Source organism: Microtus ochrogaster, chromosome 6, assembly GCF_000317375.1.
Source record: "Microtus ochrogaster isolate Prairie Vole_2 chromosome 6, MicOch1.0, whole genome shotgun sequence".
NCBI classification, from domain to species: Eukaryota; Metazoa; Chordata; class Mammalia; order Rodentia; family Cricetidae; genus Microtus; species Microtus ochrogaster.
This window is the reverse complement of record NC_022013.1, coordinates 60,575,877-60,593,217: the sequence shown is the minus strand read 5'-3', so window position 1 is coordinate 60,593,217 and position 17,341 is coordinate 60,575,877. Positions and strand designations below refer to the sequence as shown.

At 46.1% G+C, this 17,341-nt stretch overlaps 1 protein-coding gene across 1 annotated transcript in view; it reads left to right on the top strand.

Annotated features, from left to right (window-relative positions):
- Colq (collagen like tail subunit of asymmetric acetylcholinesterase) overlaps positions 1-17,341 on the top strand; it is a 68,076-nt gene that overhangs the window by 47,072 nt on the left and 3,663 nt on the right. Inside the window, exons 11-15 of the mRNA XM_005348653.3 lie at positions 3,967-4,047; positions 8,970-9,075; positions 14,469-14,593; positions 15,228-15,347; positions 15,715-15,835. Of these exons, the coding sequence (XP_005348710.1) occupies positions 3,967-4,047; positions 8,970-9,075; positions 14,469-14,593; positions 15,228-15,347; positions 15,715-15,835 (553 nt within the window). The remainder of the gene's footprint in view (positions 1-3,966; positions 4,048-8,969; positions 9,076-14,468; positions 14,594-15,227; positions 15,348-15,714; positions 15,836-17,341) is intronic.

The following is a 17,341-nucleotide window of genomic DNA, read 5'->3' as shown; positions in this document are numbered from 1 at the left end:
GCTCCAAAACCACAGAGAAACCCTGTCTCGAAAAAAACCAAAAAAAAAAAAATAAAATAAAATAAATAAATAAATAAATAAAACAAAAATTGTGAAGGTGGCAAGACTGACAGTTTTCGGGAAACGTTGCTTAGGTTTAGGATCAGAGTAAGGTTGGGTATTGGATAAGGTAAGATGTCATAGCATAAAGAGAGAGATGCATAAAAGACCATGCATAAATTTCCACGTTAGAACAGCTCCTAACCTAATGTGGAAAGGGTGTCTCCTTACACTGTAAAACATGAACCATAGAACACAGCCTCTGACATGGTAGTGTTGGGTCCTCAGCACTGTAAGTTCTGACCATGCTGAGCAGCTCCTGAGCTAAGGTGAAAATCCTGGGTCCTCACAATGGAAGGCATTGACACATAGAACTGCCCTTAAGCTGTTTTGGTTACTTTTCTATTGCTGTGATCAGACACCATGACCAAGACAAGTTCCAAAAGAAAGTGTTTCAGAAGCTTAAGTCCATGATATGTGACGAAAGACATGGCATTGAATAGCTGAGATCCACAAATAGTACAAGGGAGAGACAGACAGAGAGAGAGAGAGAGAGAGAGAGAGAGAGAGAGAGAGAGAATCTCTCACTAGACATGGCACAAGTCTTTCAAAACACTAAGCCCACTCCCAGTGACACACTTCCTCCAACAAGACCACACCTCCTAATCCTTCCCAAACAATCCCACAAACAGTGACCAAGCATTTAATTCCATGAGCCTATGGGGGTCATTCTGGTTTAATCCGCCACAAAAGCTAACACAGTAATGCTGGGTCTTCATCTTGTAAGGCATCGACGTGGGAAATTGTCGTCTTAACCCAGGTTACAACCTGAAATTCTTCAAATGTGCAAACAAGTGTTTGCTTAGTACTTTAAACTCTTTTTAAGCATCCACTTTAAAGAACTACTTCCTAAAGTGTAACATTTTGTTGAGCGGTACCCAGCCATCAGAGCATGATGAGGTACTTTCAGTTAGCATACAAGTCACTGTGATTTATCCTTACCTTAACCTGTCAGATGCTCCCTTAAAGCAAACTTCAAAAGAGAAGTGAGCCCCTTAAGATATTTGGTCTAGGTTTTCATTTCCTGCAACAGTAACCATTAAAGACTCATAAATCTCTGTGAAATTAAATATGACAGTTTCTCTGGCTTCTGCACCATTTACTAGACTTGGCAACAAAAGAGCTGTCTTCCCCTTCCATGGCAGGCTGTTTTAAGACAGAGCTGATATGATAACCATAATTAGGTCTTAGGAGAGAAATTAGATCAAGAAATTACTGGCTGCTTCTAGTTGATAAAGAGAAGGGCCACACTTCCTTCTGATAATCTCTTTTTAAAAATTCACATACTTTTTTATGCTGACGTTTTCTTCTAGCCAAACAAGACATGCCCTGGACCTCTTTAAACAGCCCAGGGAAATGGTGAGACATTGTCATGGCTCATTGACCCATCACACTCTCCTTACTGAGAATCCCGAACACGGTAGAAAGACTACATGGGCCTATGAAAAATTCTTCTCAAAGATTCATTTTTAATTGTACATACTGTGTGGGTCTGTGTGTAGGCATGTACACATAAATGTCAGTGTCCGTGGAGGCTGGAGGCCTTGGATCTTTCTGTGTTACAGGGAGAGAACCGCTTGTTTGTCCTGGCCACCAAGCTAGCTTACACCGAAATGACCACACAGAAACTGTGTTAATTAAAACACTGCTTGGCCATTAGCTCTAACTTCTTATTGGCCAACTCTTACATCTTAATTTAACCCATCTCCATTAATCTGTGCATCCCCATGTGGCAGTGGCCTACCAGAGATTCTAAATCATGTCCATCTCCGGTGAAGGCTACATGGCTTCTCTGACTGCCCTTCTTCCTCCCAGCATTCAGTTCTGTTTTCTCCGCCTACCTAAGTTCTGCCCTATCATCTAGGCCAAGGCAGTTTCTTTCTTTATTTACCAATGAAAGCAACACACAAACAGAAGGATCTCCTACACCACTCCTGAAGTTGAAAGTTTTCTGAGAATTCAGAACTGCTTAGAGTTGCAGGCAGTGTGATAAAGGTACTAGGAACCAAACTTGGGTTCTCTGGACAACCAGTGAGCCTTCTCAGCTGCTGAGTGAGTTGGGGAAAGACAGGGTCATCCTGTGCTGGGCTGAAAGAGCTGCTTGGGCTTGATCCTCACCACCTATAGGTATCCACTGGAATTTTCTGTTGTGTTAGAGAACCTGAAAAGGAGGCTGGGTGTCTGTTGCTGTCTCTGAGTGGCTAGGGAGGTCTGTCATGGGCACTGGCTTCTGATAAGTAGAAACTCCCTGGTAGCAAATGCTACACTGGCCATGCTGGTGGTGCGGTTTGGGATGCAGGGCAATTGCTTGAAATAGAAATAATGCTCCCATGTGTCCAGAATCCCCAGAAGCAGTGAGTGGGATGGGAATCATATACGGCAAACAGGCAAAACTAAGGAAAAGCTAAGATGGATGAAAAAATGTATTTTTGTGTGTGTGTTATACTTGCCAAAGTACACATATGGAGGTCAGAGTTCAACTACTGAAAGTTGTTTCTCCATTTCTAAGTCTGTAGACTCAGCAGCAAGCACCTTTACGCACATAACTATTTTGACAGTCTGACAAATAAGTTTTGCAAAAGGTTGTCCTTGAACTATGAAAAAAATATTTTTAACTAGGAATATAGTTTACATTGTTTTCCATATTTTAATAACATTTTAAAGATTTATTTATTATGTATACAGTGTTCTGTCAGCATGCCAAAAGAGAGCACCAGATCTCATTATAGATGGTTGTCAGCCACCATGTGGTTGTTGGGAACTGAACCTAGGACTGGAAGAACAGCCAGTGCCCTTCACTGCTGAGCTATCTCTCGGGCCCTCAATATTATTTTTATGGTGATTATTTAAACACGTGCTTGAAAGATCTCTCCTCAGAGAAAGGGTTTTCATCTGAGCTGGGAACAGTGGTACATTTCTGTGACTTCAGCATGAGGGAGGAGGAGGTAAAAGGATCCAACTTCAGTTCCATCTTCAGTGACGTAGGGGGTAGAGGACAGCTTGGGCTACAGGAGACCCTATCTCAAAAAGAGAGTTGTCTGAGTGGACATAAGTGAGCTGGAACTCAAAATAATATCTACTAAAGTGTGGAGAACTGTTGGACAGAGTGGCACGCGCCTTTTATTCCAGCACTCAGGAGGCAGAGGTAGTTGGATGTCTAGGAGTTCTAGGCTAGCCTGGCCTACATATCAAATTTCAGGCCGGTCAGGGCAACATAATAATATAATGAGACCCCATTTCAAAAAAAAGAAAAAAGAAAGAAAGAACAAAAAAAAGAAAGAAAGAAAGAAAGAAAGGAAGGAAGGAAGGAAGGAAGGAAGGAAGGAAGGAAAGGAGGGAAGAAAGGGAAGGAAGGGAAGGAAGGAAGCAAGGAAGAAAGGAAGAAAACTATATAATCCTAAATAAATCCTATAAAATACCAAACACTACAGTGGACAATACTGTTCTCAAACATAAAAACAAAACAAAAATAACTCATATGTGTGAGTTTGCACTAAAACCAAAACATAAAAAAAAAAATCATCATGCAAACTTTCAGCTACGCAAGAAAGCCTCTTTGCAGCCTGTGGTGACCCAGGCACAGGTGTGACTGAAATGCAGAAGCCAGCGCTGACCGCTGTGGACGGGGTTGTCTCTCTCATTTGACCACCAGAGCACCAACTGCGTGCAGCACTAAGTCACACCCTGGGGAGCACCTTCTTTCTTTCCTGTTTCCTGGATATGAGCTCAGGTCAGTCTCCCATGCTCCCAGGACAGTCTACCTGGAAGAGACTTCAGATGAAGACTAGCAGGCACTGGAAGCCAGGGATTGGACAGACCAGCATAGATCTATCCACTCTTTCTCTTGCTTCTCTCTCTTCTCCCTAGGGTGAAATGGGTCCAAAGGGAGAGCCTGGGCTAGCAGGACACCGAGGCCCCACCGGGAGACCAGGAAAACGAGGCAAGCAGGTAAGGATTCCAGGGTTTACCCCACTGAGGGCACAGCTTCTGGAGGTGTGTGGAAAAACCTGCAGCAGTCAACTAGGGTCATCCTACAGCCTTGGACTCAGGCTTCCTCAGGGCTAGTGGACAGAGCAGTCTCACTACTGACCTTCAGACTTCTCTCAGCTAAACCAAGGTTCAAGGTTACCAGCTCCACTCAAGAGCAGAAGCAACAGTGGCCCTAGTTCATAGGGATGCACACATCTTTTTTTTTTTTTTCGAGACAGGGTTTCTCTGTGGTTTTGGTTCCTGTCCTGGAACTAGCTCTTGTAGACCAGGCTGGCCTCGAACTCACAGACATCCGCCTACCTCTGCCTCCCAAGTGCTGGGATTAAAGGCGTGCGCCACCACTGCCCAGCAGGAATGCACACATCTTAACCAAGGTAACTGGGGACGGTCATTATACAGGAAACCTGCTTTTTGCCTCAGCATACTAGATATAAATTGACTTCTAGAGAACAGCCTAGTCATGTCCTTGTGGCTAACAGGTCTTTTGAACCTTAGAGACAGTTTTCACTACACAAACCCCTAAGTTGGAAGTGATCCTCTTCATTGGGTTTGTTAAGAGCTTAGGGAAATTGTTTGTTCTGAGACCCCTGGTTAGCAGGGTAAGCCAGGTTATGAACTGGGAAAGGAAGAGGGCAGGCTCAATTTTCTGGACTGGTTTTGAGACTGCACTAAGTGCCCACAGGAAAAAATAGCATTTTCTGAAGTGGACAGATAAGTCCCAGAGATGCCATTTACCTTTTGTTTTTGTTGTTTGTTGTTTAAGAAAGGATCTCACTATTTAAGCAAGATGACTTTGGTCTTACTACATATGTATTATTATTTATTATTCTTATTATTTATAATTATCAGCAGCAGCAGTTTGCTGTCTTTTTATTTATCATAGATATTTGAAACCCAGCTTTATTCAGGGACTGGGGCAGTGGCTCAGTGGGTAAAATGCTTCCTGTGTAAGCATGAGGGCTGAGTTGGTCCCCAGCATTCACGTGACAAAGCCCGTGTGGTAGCACACACCTGTAATCCCAACCCCAGGAAGGCAGAGTCCCAGCTGCTCCAGAGGAATCCATGACCTTGTCTCAAATAAGGTAGAGAGAAATTGAGGAAGATACCCAATGCTGACCTTTGGCCTCTGCTTGCACACCCACAGACACAAGACCATATGTAAATAACCTTAATTTTGAAAATTAGTACTTATTAATATGTGTACTTATGTGTCCTTCTTAATGTTAATGATTTTTAGTATGTAAAAGAAAAATGTCATTTTGAGTATGGACATAAAACATTTTAATTGTTTTTATATATTATGGGGTACACTGTGATATATATATATGTGTATATATATATGTATGTATGTATACATACATACATTGTGGAGTGACTGAGTCAGGTCAATAGATACGTCCATCACTTCAGACATTTCCTATTTCTTTGTCCTGAGAATATTTGAAATCTGTCCTGCTGGTTGGCTTCTCATCTCCACCCTGTTGGTGGTTAGGGTTTGATCTGGGATTCTCTCCATCCAGGAATCTTTCTTTCACTTTAAAAGTTGTTGATTCATTTATTGTTGTTGCTTTGAGTGAGAGTCTCGTGTAGCCCAGGCTGGCCTCCAACTCCGGCTGCTCCTGCTTCCTCATCAGACATGCTGAGGTTGCGTGTAGTTCAGAAGTCTTTCTTCTCATATTTTAAATGATTTCTTTCATGCCACTAAGTAGTTATTTTGTCCTTCACTTACAGCTTAAAAGTCACAGTGTGTTCAGCTTCTTGTTGTAGACACTCATGCATTCTCCTAAAAATCCCTGAATTGTGTTTTCATAAGCAAGGAAGCAATAGATTGCTGGGAGGAGAGAGCAGGAACTCTCTGTTCCGTGTGTGGTTTCCAAAGCTGTACGATTGGCTAGGGATGACCTTCGAGATGCAGGGCCTTGCCTTACACACTCTGCAGGACCTTTTTACTCTGCAGACACCTCGACTGTTATTGGAAGCCTGCCCTGGAGCCTCCTTCGTACCTCGAATTCACTCCTAGTGTAGAGTCGTATATCCAGAAGGACGATGATTTCTAGGAGTAACTGGTAGGTTAATCCCAAACTAGGCAACAAAACTCTAGGAAGAATCCAGAGTACAGTTTCCAACACAGGAGTTCAGAGATCATTTAACCCAGTCTCTCCCATTGATTCACAAGTTAACTAGGGGCCAGGGAAGTGGAGCTGGCGAGACTCGGGAGCTGAGTCATCTTCAAGGCCAGAGTTACAATTTTGGGCACATGTTCCTCCCACTTGCTCTGGTTCTTTATCATGGTCCTGCTTCCGGACTGTTGGCAGGCAAGACCAGGAAAGCTGTTGTTGACCTGATCACCAACACCTTCAGGAGATGGGGATATGGATTGGTGGCAGAGGATATATCCAGTGGGCAAAAGGCCCCAAGTTCAAATCCTAGAACCACAAGAAAGAAAAAAAAAACTTTAGTTAAGGAGACAGAATGACTTCAAGAGAAACCTCTAAGCTCACAGAAGATAAGGGATAGAGAGTCCTTTCCAGACAGTTGGGTTCAGTGGAACCTGCGGTAAAGACCTGGCCACGACCAATGAAGCTGAAGACTCCTGGTGTCAGGGTCGAGGAGTGTTTCCAGCTCCTTCAAGCCGTACACTTCCTGTGCGCAGAGCCAGCTGGCCTGGCTGTTAGGAAAACAAGCTTTGCTGGTTATATTAAGCTGGTGTGACTTCCTTTGCCATCCTGAGGCCCATCTTGGTTATCGTGTGGAATGCTTCAGCCTGGCCTGAGGATTAACAGCCTCCTCTGTGTGGACAGAACTGGAAACAAACTAACCTCGTGGCTTCCCTGGGACAAGTTTAGGAACTCCTCTGGTATTACGGAGTAGGTCCCCAGGGCCATGTTGTTAGGACAGAGCCTCACTGAGCCAGTGGTGTGATTGGAAATGAAGTATCTACAGGTCTGACTGTCTTTAAGCAATCAGGACTCCTTAGGTGTTAAGGATATTTGACATGGTTATCCATTGACCATTGTGGTTGATCTAAATGGTCTAGATGCTGAGAGGGAGCTCACGATTCCATGTGTGTCTTCCAAACTTGTCTGATTGGCTAGTGATGACCTTCTCCAGTAGAGGGCTGTTCTTTTTTTTGTTTTTTTTTTGGGGGGGGTGTCTTTTTTGTTTTTCGAGACAGGGTTTCTCTGTGGTTTTGAAGCCTGTCCTGGAACTAGCTCCTGTAGACCAGGCTGGTCTCGAACTCACAGAGATCCACCTGTCTCTGCCTTAGAGGGCTGTTCTTTGACGAACAGTATTCGAGTAGTTGTTCTCTCCAGTTAGAATCTCCAAAAAGCTCTCAGGAGATTAGAATTTCTTCTACCATGGGAGAAGATGAAGCCTGGCCAGTCACTAGAATGATCAGCGTGTCTCCCCCCAACACACTTCGTTCTTCACAGACCATAGTTTCATTTCTGCCGTCTTTGTTACCCTCACAGTGCACTCAGGTGGAAATGTATGTACTAGCCCTACTTTAGAGAAGGTAAAACCAAATCACAAAGCCATGCCATGAAGTTATCCAGCGCCTCACTGCGAAGGTAAAATACCTTGACTAACAGATCATCAAAAATCTGTCCCCATGTGCTGCCAACTTCTTTCTCCTCCTTCATTTGGTCTGGGAGGAGAAGATGAACATGGTAGATTCTAGCCCACATGGAGCTCGTGTCTCATGGGGAGACAGTGATGACTAACCACATAATAATCCATGAGCAGTGATCTGAAATAAATAGGAAGAGCCATAGTGTGTGTGAGTGTGTGTGTGTGTGCACGCGCATGTGCACGTGGGGGTGTGCTTGGCTTCTGAGGCTGTTTCACACTGTAGCTTCTGAGGCTGTTTCACGCTGTAGCTTCTGAGGCTGTTTCACACTGTAGCTCTGGGTAGCTTATAATTAGAACTCACCGTGTATCCCAGGATGACTTTAAATTAGCAACAATCCCTCTGTCTCAGTCTGTTGAGTATTGCAATGACAGACTTGCACCTCAACCCCCAGCTTGAAAAGGAAAGTTTTGAGAGAATGTGGAAAGAACACCAGTGCAGCCTGAGGAGATCAAGGGAGACCTTGCTGCTTAGACATCACGGCTGAAAACTGAAGCCAAGAGTCATAAGGAGGAGTTTGAGGCAGGGAGATAATATTTTTTAAGAAGTGGCATAAGAATCATGGTGCTTTTGACTAAAAACAAAAGCAAACAAACAAACTCTGGCCAGCATGGTGGTACATGCTATTTTAGCACTTGGGAGGCAGAGGCTGGTAAATCTCTGTGAGTTTGAGGCCACGCTGGTCTCCAAAGTTCCAGTGCAGCCAGAGCTGTTGCACAAGAGAAACTCTGTCTCAAACAACAACATCAAAAACAAAACACAATAGACAAAAGCTCTGACTTAAGGCTAGAGAGCAGGGACATGGCCAGCTTCTTGGGTTCAGTAAGGACCTGGGTCTCTACCAAGAGAACAATGGGAAGTCTGTGGTCAAAAAAACTCTTCCAACAGAATGAAAGTAACGCTAACAAGTAAATGAAAGCTTAAATTATAGATCTACCTCAGCTACCTCAACGTGAGGGTACTGCACAAATACCCTGAGACACCATATTCTAACTCATGCCAAGGGAGGAGGTGGGTTGGTTCTGTTGTCCTGTGCCTTGTTTCTGGAGCAGAGCAAAACTTAATGTGGTCTTCAAAGTTATGTAGATCACTAGCTCCGTCCCTCTCAGAAGCTGGGTGCTGGAGACCAGTTCTATCCCACCTAGAGTCCTTGCTTGTCTAAGCTAGGTGGTCTCTGATTTAGAGGCAAGAGAGAAGGAACTTCGTTATGCCATGATATCACAACAGGCTCTATCTTTCTATTTGTCAGGGTCAGAAGGGAGACAGTGGAATCATGGGCCCACCAGGCAAGCCTGGGCCTCCAGGTCAACCTGGTCGTCAAGGTCCTCCAGGGCCTCCAGGTGCCCCATCTGCAGGTAAGACCTCCAGTGCTCCATCTGCAGCTTCACTTGACCTACATAGCTGATCTCCTAGCTAGGCCCCTCAGAGGCCACAAGGAGAAACTGGCAGAGCTCCGCTTTGTGTCTCTTGTTAGAAACTGACAGGGGCTCTTTCACAAACCTACATAATTTCTCCATGACTTGGCTCACTTTGTTTTAACATTTGAGATAACACATGGAGGAAATAGAGAGGGGGTAATTTACATTGGTGATATCATTTATCCTTAAGGTGAAAAGGGTATCTATCTCATCAACTGAAATCTTTTGGGGAAAAGCGTGTTTCATGGCTCCAAACATTATGTTAAACCCAGAAGCAAGGAAGCCATCGCAGATTTTTCTGTCTTATACAGTGTGAGGAAAAATTGTTTATTTACATAGAAGATAATGGCTACATTGGAAGGAACTGCTAAAAAGAAATTAAGAGTTGATCATTGAAGACGAACCATGTCTGTTTCTAGTTTTTTACTATTTGAGTAGTTAAGCCCTTTATTTTATTCCTTTATCAGCTCAATGTAAGGCCTTTAGAGCTCATCACCTGTATAAAGACAGCTTTTCTGGGGCTGTCCTCAGCTAGACAAGAGAAACCACAAATTTATTAAACTTTTTTCTTAATAAAATGGGAACATTTTAAAATTCCACAATGCATTTCTCATACTGTGTTTATGGGAACTTCCTTGCCACCACATAGTGAGGTTGTCATGAAGAGTTCTATTCTGTTAGATCCCTTACACAAAAGAAAGTTTGCTCTGGTCCTTCGTCCTGTCAAGATGCCATGAAGAATCAATTGGCTTTTTTTCTTTCGTACCCTTTTAACTGCCACAGAAGGGCCAAGTGAAGGTCCTGGAAAGAAAACGCTGGGGAAGGGCCTTCCTGCTTTGACCTACTCCTCGCCCTCCTCTTATTTATGTTAATGGTCCATGGTTGCCAAGAGGGATCATTAGCTCAGGCTGTGTGCTTGGACATCACAGCATCCGAAGACTCAAATTCTTAGAGCGTCTCGAGCTACCAGTCAGGGACTGACACCAGGGTGGAAGCCTGGTTCAGCCCATGGAAAGAACTTTCTTGGGCCTTGAAATATGCTTTTGTGTCAACTGGCCCCATCTGACTTTAGGTTTCTTCCTGAGCCTGGGATTCTGTGAGCAGGTTCCCACAAAGCCACGTTCGTGCCATCAGTTTTGAGAATTGGAACCAAAGGACTTAGCAGCCAGCACAGTTTTGTTTTCCTTCTCTGACCTTCTAGTCCCATCTCTCCCAGATGGATATGCTCATTTCCCGGTACAACCTGTCCTCTCCCAACCAGACACACTGTCTTTTCTGTTATGGCTCTGCCATTGTGTGTGTGTGTGTGTCTGACTGGGTGGTGAGCACAGGGCTTCATACACGCTAGACAAACATGCTACCCCCAGTTCACTCTTGCCTTTTGCAGATGGGTTTCATCTTTCTTCTAGACGCCAACCACCTTGAGAACTGAGACAGTCTCACATCCCCCATGGCATCTGGTAGTTGGAAGCACACAGGGACTGGTCCCTACAGAGGCTTACTCTGTCGCTCCTGGCTTACAGCTGCAGCCTCGTGGGGGTGGTAGGCCATCTCTGACTGATGCCTCTTTCTACAGCTTCTCTTTAAATCACTTCCTTTCTGAGGAGCCGCTGAGAGGAAGGGGGCTGAAGAGGACAAAGAGGCGAAATAGGGCAGTCTCCCTGCGCTTTGTGAACATCTGGGGGCTGGGATCATAGGTAGGGGTTTAGAAGGGAGCTCCCGGTGCCTAACTTGGATAATAATACAGAGTTAGAGCAGGTCCCTGGAGTGACTCCCCACAATTTTAATCTGATAAAAGCCCCAACCTACCAGATATTGTGGCATAGGCAGTATACATTTAAGAGGGTGGGAAGTTCTGAGATTAGCCTGGAGGAAACAGGCTAAACAAAAAGCCTCAAAGTTATTCAAGAAGAAACTTCCTCAGTTTCTTCTTGGGATATCCTTGGGCTCCAGAGAACACATCAAAGAACTCTGGTCTATCCCAGTCCTTACTTTAGGTTTAAGAACCTTGAGCTTCCTTAAGGATGCCCTGGTCCAGCTGTCTAGTGGTCACCGTGGTTCAGATTCCACATGTGGCTCCTAAACCTTCACACAGCCTTTTGATTGCCATTCTATCTCATACCATCCTCTCTGGACCCGCTTCCCACAGGAAGCTCCTGGGCAAAGATGGAAAGCCAGGTCCTCTGTTGGAGAAGGGCTACTTGTTGGTTCCCGGCCGCTTAGCCCCAAAATAATCACATAGAAACTGTATTAATTAAATCACTGCTTGGCCCATTAGCTCTAGCTTTTTATTGACTAACTCTTTTTTTTGTTTGTTTGTTTTTCGAGACAGGGTTTCTCTGTGGTTTTGGAGCCTGTCCTGGAACTAGCTCTTGTAGACCAGGCTGGTCTCGAACTCACAGAGATCCGCCTGCCTCTGCCTCCCGAGTGCTGGGATTAAAGGCGTGCGCCACCACCGCCCGGCTATTGACTAACTCTTACATATTAATTTAACCCATTTCTTTTAATCTGTGGATCACCACGTGGCTGTGGCTTACGGGCTAAAATTCCAGCGTCTATCTCCTGCGGGGCTACGTGGAGTCTCTCTGACTCCACCCTTCTTTCTCCCAGCGGACAGACTAGCTTTCCCCACCTAGCTCTGTCCCTCCCTGCCACAGGCTCAAAGCAGTTCTCTATTCATTAACCAATAAAAGCAACACATAGACAGAAGGACCTCCCACACCAGTCCTCTGACAACAGGGCATGGCAGCTATCCAGGTGAAGCAGTTCCAGTTGTTTTGCCCTTCAGAGCATCATGGCAGGAAGCTGGCAGGGTGATGGATGTCCTCTGCCAACTGGGAGGAAGCGGAAGCAGAGGGGAAACTGCAGCGGTGGCAGCAGGCTCCTTGCCACGTCCTGTTGGGAAGCTGCCTTAGGTCTAGTTCTCAGCACCATGGGGCCAGCAGGTGCTGGAGGGGTTGGAGAGGGTAGGAACTTTTTAATCACTCAAGTTACAGGGACAGGGTGGGTGGGGTGAGGAAGGAATAAAGGTAAATTTAAGATGTAATTTGAAGTAATACAATTATGGATTTGGATAATTCTTTCCTGTACCCAGACAGGGTATAAACAAATCCATATGGTGCCTGGGATTGACAGCTTCCCGAAAGCACCCATTTTTGGGATCTGTCTGTCTGAATGGGGCAGAGCTAGGTGAAAGGTGAAGCATGAGTGCAGATCTCAGCCACACCCACCGATTAACTAAGTATCTGGAAAGGTCTGACTTTTTCTGAGACTATGGTTCTGGGGTCATAGAACATTCCAGAAGGCTGCTCTGATACCGCCCTCATACTTCTTCACATCACGGTCCTGCTTCTCCAGCTGGAAACTCCTCACATTCCCAGGGTTTTTTACCCAGGATGTTTCGGAGCTGGTGGTATCTTTGTCTCTTTGGAAGTCTTCTGAAAAGTCAGAACCCAAGACAGGAGCTCTCCCCACAGAATTCTATTCCTATTCCTTGTTAGAGCTGTAACTTGACATCCGCTGTTGGACCAGTCTGTAAGCTGGCTCAGGAAGCCTTAAGGAGGTGGGATCATTCCACCGGGTCCTCTTCCCTGTGGATCCTGATCAGATATTTCTCCCTGGGTTCTCTTGATTTCCTGCCGTCCTAGCATTAGAGAGTCTGTTCCCAGTTCCTGGCTGCCCCGCTGACTGCCTATGACTAAAGATAGGCTGGTTTCCAATGTCCTCACCGTCCCTGGAGGAGGGGCATATGCTCATCAGTCTTTCATCCTGCCCTGTCCTCTGGTTCTTTGTCCTGTCAGACAGTCGTGACTTCCAGTCTTTCACAAAGACCTTTGATCTCAATTAATCATTCAATCATTGAACAGACACTCTGTTCCAAATGTGTCAAATCTTGACCTGCAGGAAGAGAGGCCTTGATGTTGTCCTCTGGGTGTAGGCTTGTGAGCAGACTGGAGTACCGCGAAGAGCAGATGTAAGTGAAGGTACCAAAGCTGATGAGCCACAGTGGGAGGATGTGGGAAGGCTTCCAGAGGAGCTGAGGATTGTGCTGAGAACAGAAGGATCCTAACAGGCCCTTGGTGAAGGGAGGGATGGAGGCAGATGATTTGAGGGGGGGGATATTCTATCCATGTACCATTTCCCTAGTGGTTCCTCATCTTGATGTACAATGGAAACATCTTGAACACTTTTAAAATTATGGATGCCCAAAGGCTGAGTGTGGCTCGGTGGCAGAGCACTTATCTAGCATATCCAAAGGCCTGGGTTCCATCCACAGCACTGAAAAAAGGAAACAAACAAATTTATGGATGTCTGGGGTTTTTTCTCATTTCTTCCAGGAGAAATGAGAAAGAAACACACACCCAAAATTTCTTCGTAAACATCCTCTATATAAATAAAAGTAAATATCCTCTATATAAGAAACTTAAAATAGCAGTGCAAGTGCCAGGCAGTGGTGGAGCACGTCTTTAATCCCAGTGCTTGGGAGGCAGAGGCAGGCAGATCTCTGGGAGTTCGAGGCCAGCCTGGTCTACGAGAGCTAGTTCCGGGACAGGCACCAAAGCTACAGAGAAACCCTGTCTCGAAAAACCAAAAATAAATAAATAAATAAATAAATAAATAAATAAATAAATAAATAAATAAATAAATAAATAAATAAATAAATAAATAAATAAAAATAAAAACAACAAGCAAACAAATAAGAAATACAGTGGAAGTTGGAATGGCAAAGTGGCTCGGTGGGTAAAGGCTCTTGTTGCCACGCCCAGTGGCCTGATTCCATGTACAGGTCTCATGTGATGGAAGGAGAAGACAAACTCCCCAAAGTTGTCCTTCAGCCTCCATCCTGTTTCCTTGTGTGTGCAGCCTCCCTCCTTGCCCACATAGAAGACCAAATCCATTTTCTTAAAATCCAGTGTAAGTTTTCCATCCACTGCACATCCATCTGCCAGAAGACCCTTTTACTAATGGTCACAAACGGGGCATGTCCTCCCACAAGGACATCTAGAGCTAATCAACAGGCGATCTAGTCATTTGGATCAGCCTCCGGGTGTCAAGACTGCAGGTCCCGCGAAACCCTCATCTTTCACACAGGTTGTTAGAAATGAGCTCAGGCTGCTACAGGACCTGCTGTCTGTGTGTCTTCAAGGCAGGGCTGAGGGGGACTGTCGTTTGAGGGTTGTTCTTTCCTTATCCCCCCGCCATGGCTGGGCCTCTCCCTCTGCCCCTCGTCTGCCCTAGGTTTTCACTTCTCTGCCTTGCACAGCCGCTCCCGTCTCCTGACTTGCTTGGCTCTAGTAACACAGCAGTCTGTTGCTTCCTTTGCTTCCTAGGACAACTTGTGATGGGACTCAAAGGAGAAAGAGGATATCCAGGGCCTCCAGGAAGATGCCTTTGTGGACCCCCAGTGAATGGGAATAACCCCTCCCATGGGCCTGGCTCCCCCCGAGTTCCCGCGGTAAGACTCTTCAGGGCACGGTACGGGTGGGTACTGATCGTCCTTTCTACCTGAGCATAGGCCTTCGTGATGTCCTTTAGGGAAGTCTACTTCCCCTTGATACAATGACAATCCATTCACAATGGGAAATTGCAAAGTGGGGACCAAATCAGAAGAAAAGAAACAGAATGCTAATTTGGAAGTGAAGCTACTGAGGGACATTTCCTCCACGTTTTAACTCTCAAGACTAACTCTGATGTGGTTGAGGTTATAGTGTCTGAAAGAGTTCGGTTTCAGCTGAGGATGCAGCCCAATAGTTAGTGCTTGCCTCGTGTTCCCTGAGCACAATGCACGGTGCTGCTTTTAATGATCATCGTTGCCTATCGTTGTTGAAGAGTGGTTTCCAGATGTCAAATTTTACTTACATGTGTAGCATCATCATTTAAGCCTTGGTAACATGTCAAAAAAAACATTTAAATATGTTAAGTCAAAGTGGATAGCTTTGTTTTAAACTTGGGCTTTCTGAACTGGATTGACATAGCGTAGGCATCTTGGCAGGCCTCCCTATGAGGAGTAGACAGACTGACCGCTCCTCTGGCTCTCCCTGTCTTGCGGGGACGTTTTTCTGGATGCTAAACACTACGTTCTCTGGCAGATTTTTGTGGTCAACAACCAGGAGGAGCTTGAGAAACTGAACACTCAGAACGCCATTGCCTTCCGCAGAGACCAGCGATCATTGTACTTCAAAGACAGCCTTGGCTGGCTCCCTATCCAGGTACTCTAGGGCAGGCTCATTGGGATGTGACCCTCTTGTCCTCAGTCAGGAAAGGGACACTCCCGTTAGAAGAGAGGAGAGTAGACAACTGAGTCCGGACTGTGCTTCTGCTGTGTCTGCAGGAGAGCTACATAGCCTCCCTCCCTCGTCTTCTGAGCAGCCCCCCTCAGTCCCATTCCCAAACAGAAGCTCTTCTTGAGCCAGGATTTCCTTTGGGAAAGATGGTCCCTCTCATTCCCCTCTCTGAAGGAAGCTAAGGGATGCCTCCCAGACCCAGAGCATCTGTTTCCAGGGCCAGAAACCCGCCTGCTCTGTGGCTGGCTGGGACATGCCACCCTTGTTAATGGCTGTGTGTTTCTTTGCCCAGCTGACCCCTTTCTACCCTCTGGGTTACACCATAAACCAACATGGCACCTGTGGGGATGGCGTCCTGCAGCCTGGGGAGGAGTGTGATGATGGTAATCATGACGTGGGAGACGACTGCATTGGTGAGTGAGGCCCAGCCTGGGAGTCCTCAGTTGTGAGGGGGTGGGGTAAGCCCTGGCTGCCAGCTTTGATGGTCCCAGACAAAGGCAAGGGGCAATGTACCAGGGACTGCTTTGGAGAGCCTCTTCCCAAATCCAGGCTGCATGCTAATTCTTCCCTCACTCAAGCCTATCAACAGGGGAGGTGGTCAGGATCATGTCTCCCAGAGAGGCCTTCCTTGTTGCTGGTGCTCTTTCGTCCAAGCCCTACTTCTTTGCAAGCTCAGAAGAGAAAGGTGATAGCCATCACTCAGCACCCTAGAGAGGCAGAAAGAGGGGCAGAGACTGGATCAGAACTCCTTTCCTAGGTGGACACTGGGTGCCAGCCCTGTCAGTAGAGATGTGGGTCTCCAGCACCCCCTCCCCCTCCTGTGATAGTGCCAGGACTTGGCTCTGGAGGATTCACCATGATCCTCTTTTGGTTTGGGGGTTGTTGTTGTTTCGTTTTTTTACATAAAGTGACCAGAGCAGGAGGCGAGGTAGAAGTACAGTTTTCAGTGACAAAACAGAATTCAGCTGCTGGCTCTGCTTGTCACCCAGCTCGAGCAGGATGGTACCGGAGGGCCATTTCCAGCTGAACCTGGCTCTCTTGACTCTGAGGAAGGTTTAACAGGACAGTGGCTCATGTCTTCAAAGATCCCTCTACCTGACATGTGGAGGTTGTCTGGATGTGACTTGGGGTCAGTGTATCCATTCATGACTCGGTTTGCTCAGGTCAAAACTGGGGAAGTGTGGGCCCCTTTGCTGTCCTTGTCCTCTAGAAGCTCAGAGGACAGATTACTGACCCAAGATGAAGTTCCACCCCACGGTGGGGCTGAGAAACCACAGGAGGCTTTTATTCCATCTGTGGTGCTTCATCAGTCCCCTGGAAACTTCTGGATGACCCTCTGTGGGGTACTGGCTCTCCCCAGAATTCCCTCAGTAGGAGCTGTCGCAGTCAAAACAAAGTAGTGAGGTCTCCGTTTCCTCTAAAAACGAGGGTGGGCTGGGCAGGGTGGCACATTTGGGAAGCTGAGGCAGGAAGATCTCCAAGAGTAAAAAGGCCAGTATGACTTATATAACAAGTCCCTGTATAGGTGGATGGATTATGGATGGATGGATGGATGGATGGATGGATGGATGGATGGATGGATGGATGGACAAACAGGCAGACGGATGGATGGATGGAGTACTACTCCTTGTGTGAAGTTAGAAGCCTTTGTGGAGGTCACATAGTCCCTCAGGTGGTCTCGCCAGGACTCTGTGCTGACAGATGCTTCACCAAGGGGGTCCCTAAGCCTTAGCTTACCAATATTCCATAGTAGTACTATGAAGGGGAGGCAGTGTCCCCTTTCCAGTTTTGCAGATGACATGAAGCCTCTTGTCACCTGACAAGGAAATGGCAGGCATGTTACCAAAAGCCCTGGTGTGTCAGTGTGGCACTTGGTCCTGCATGGGTCTGAAGCCTTCCATCAGTTGGTTTTTTTTTTT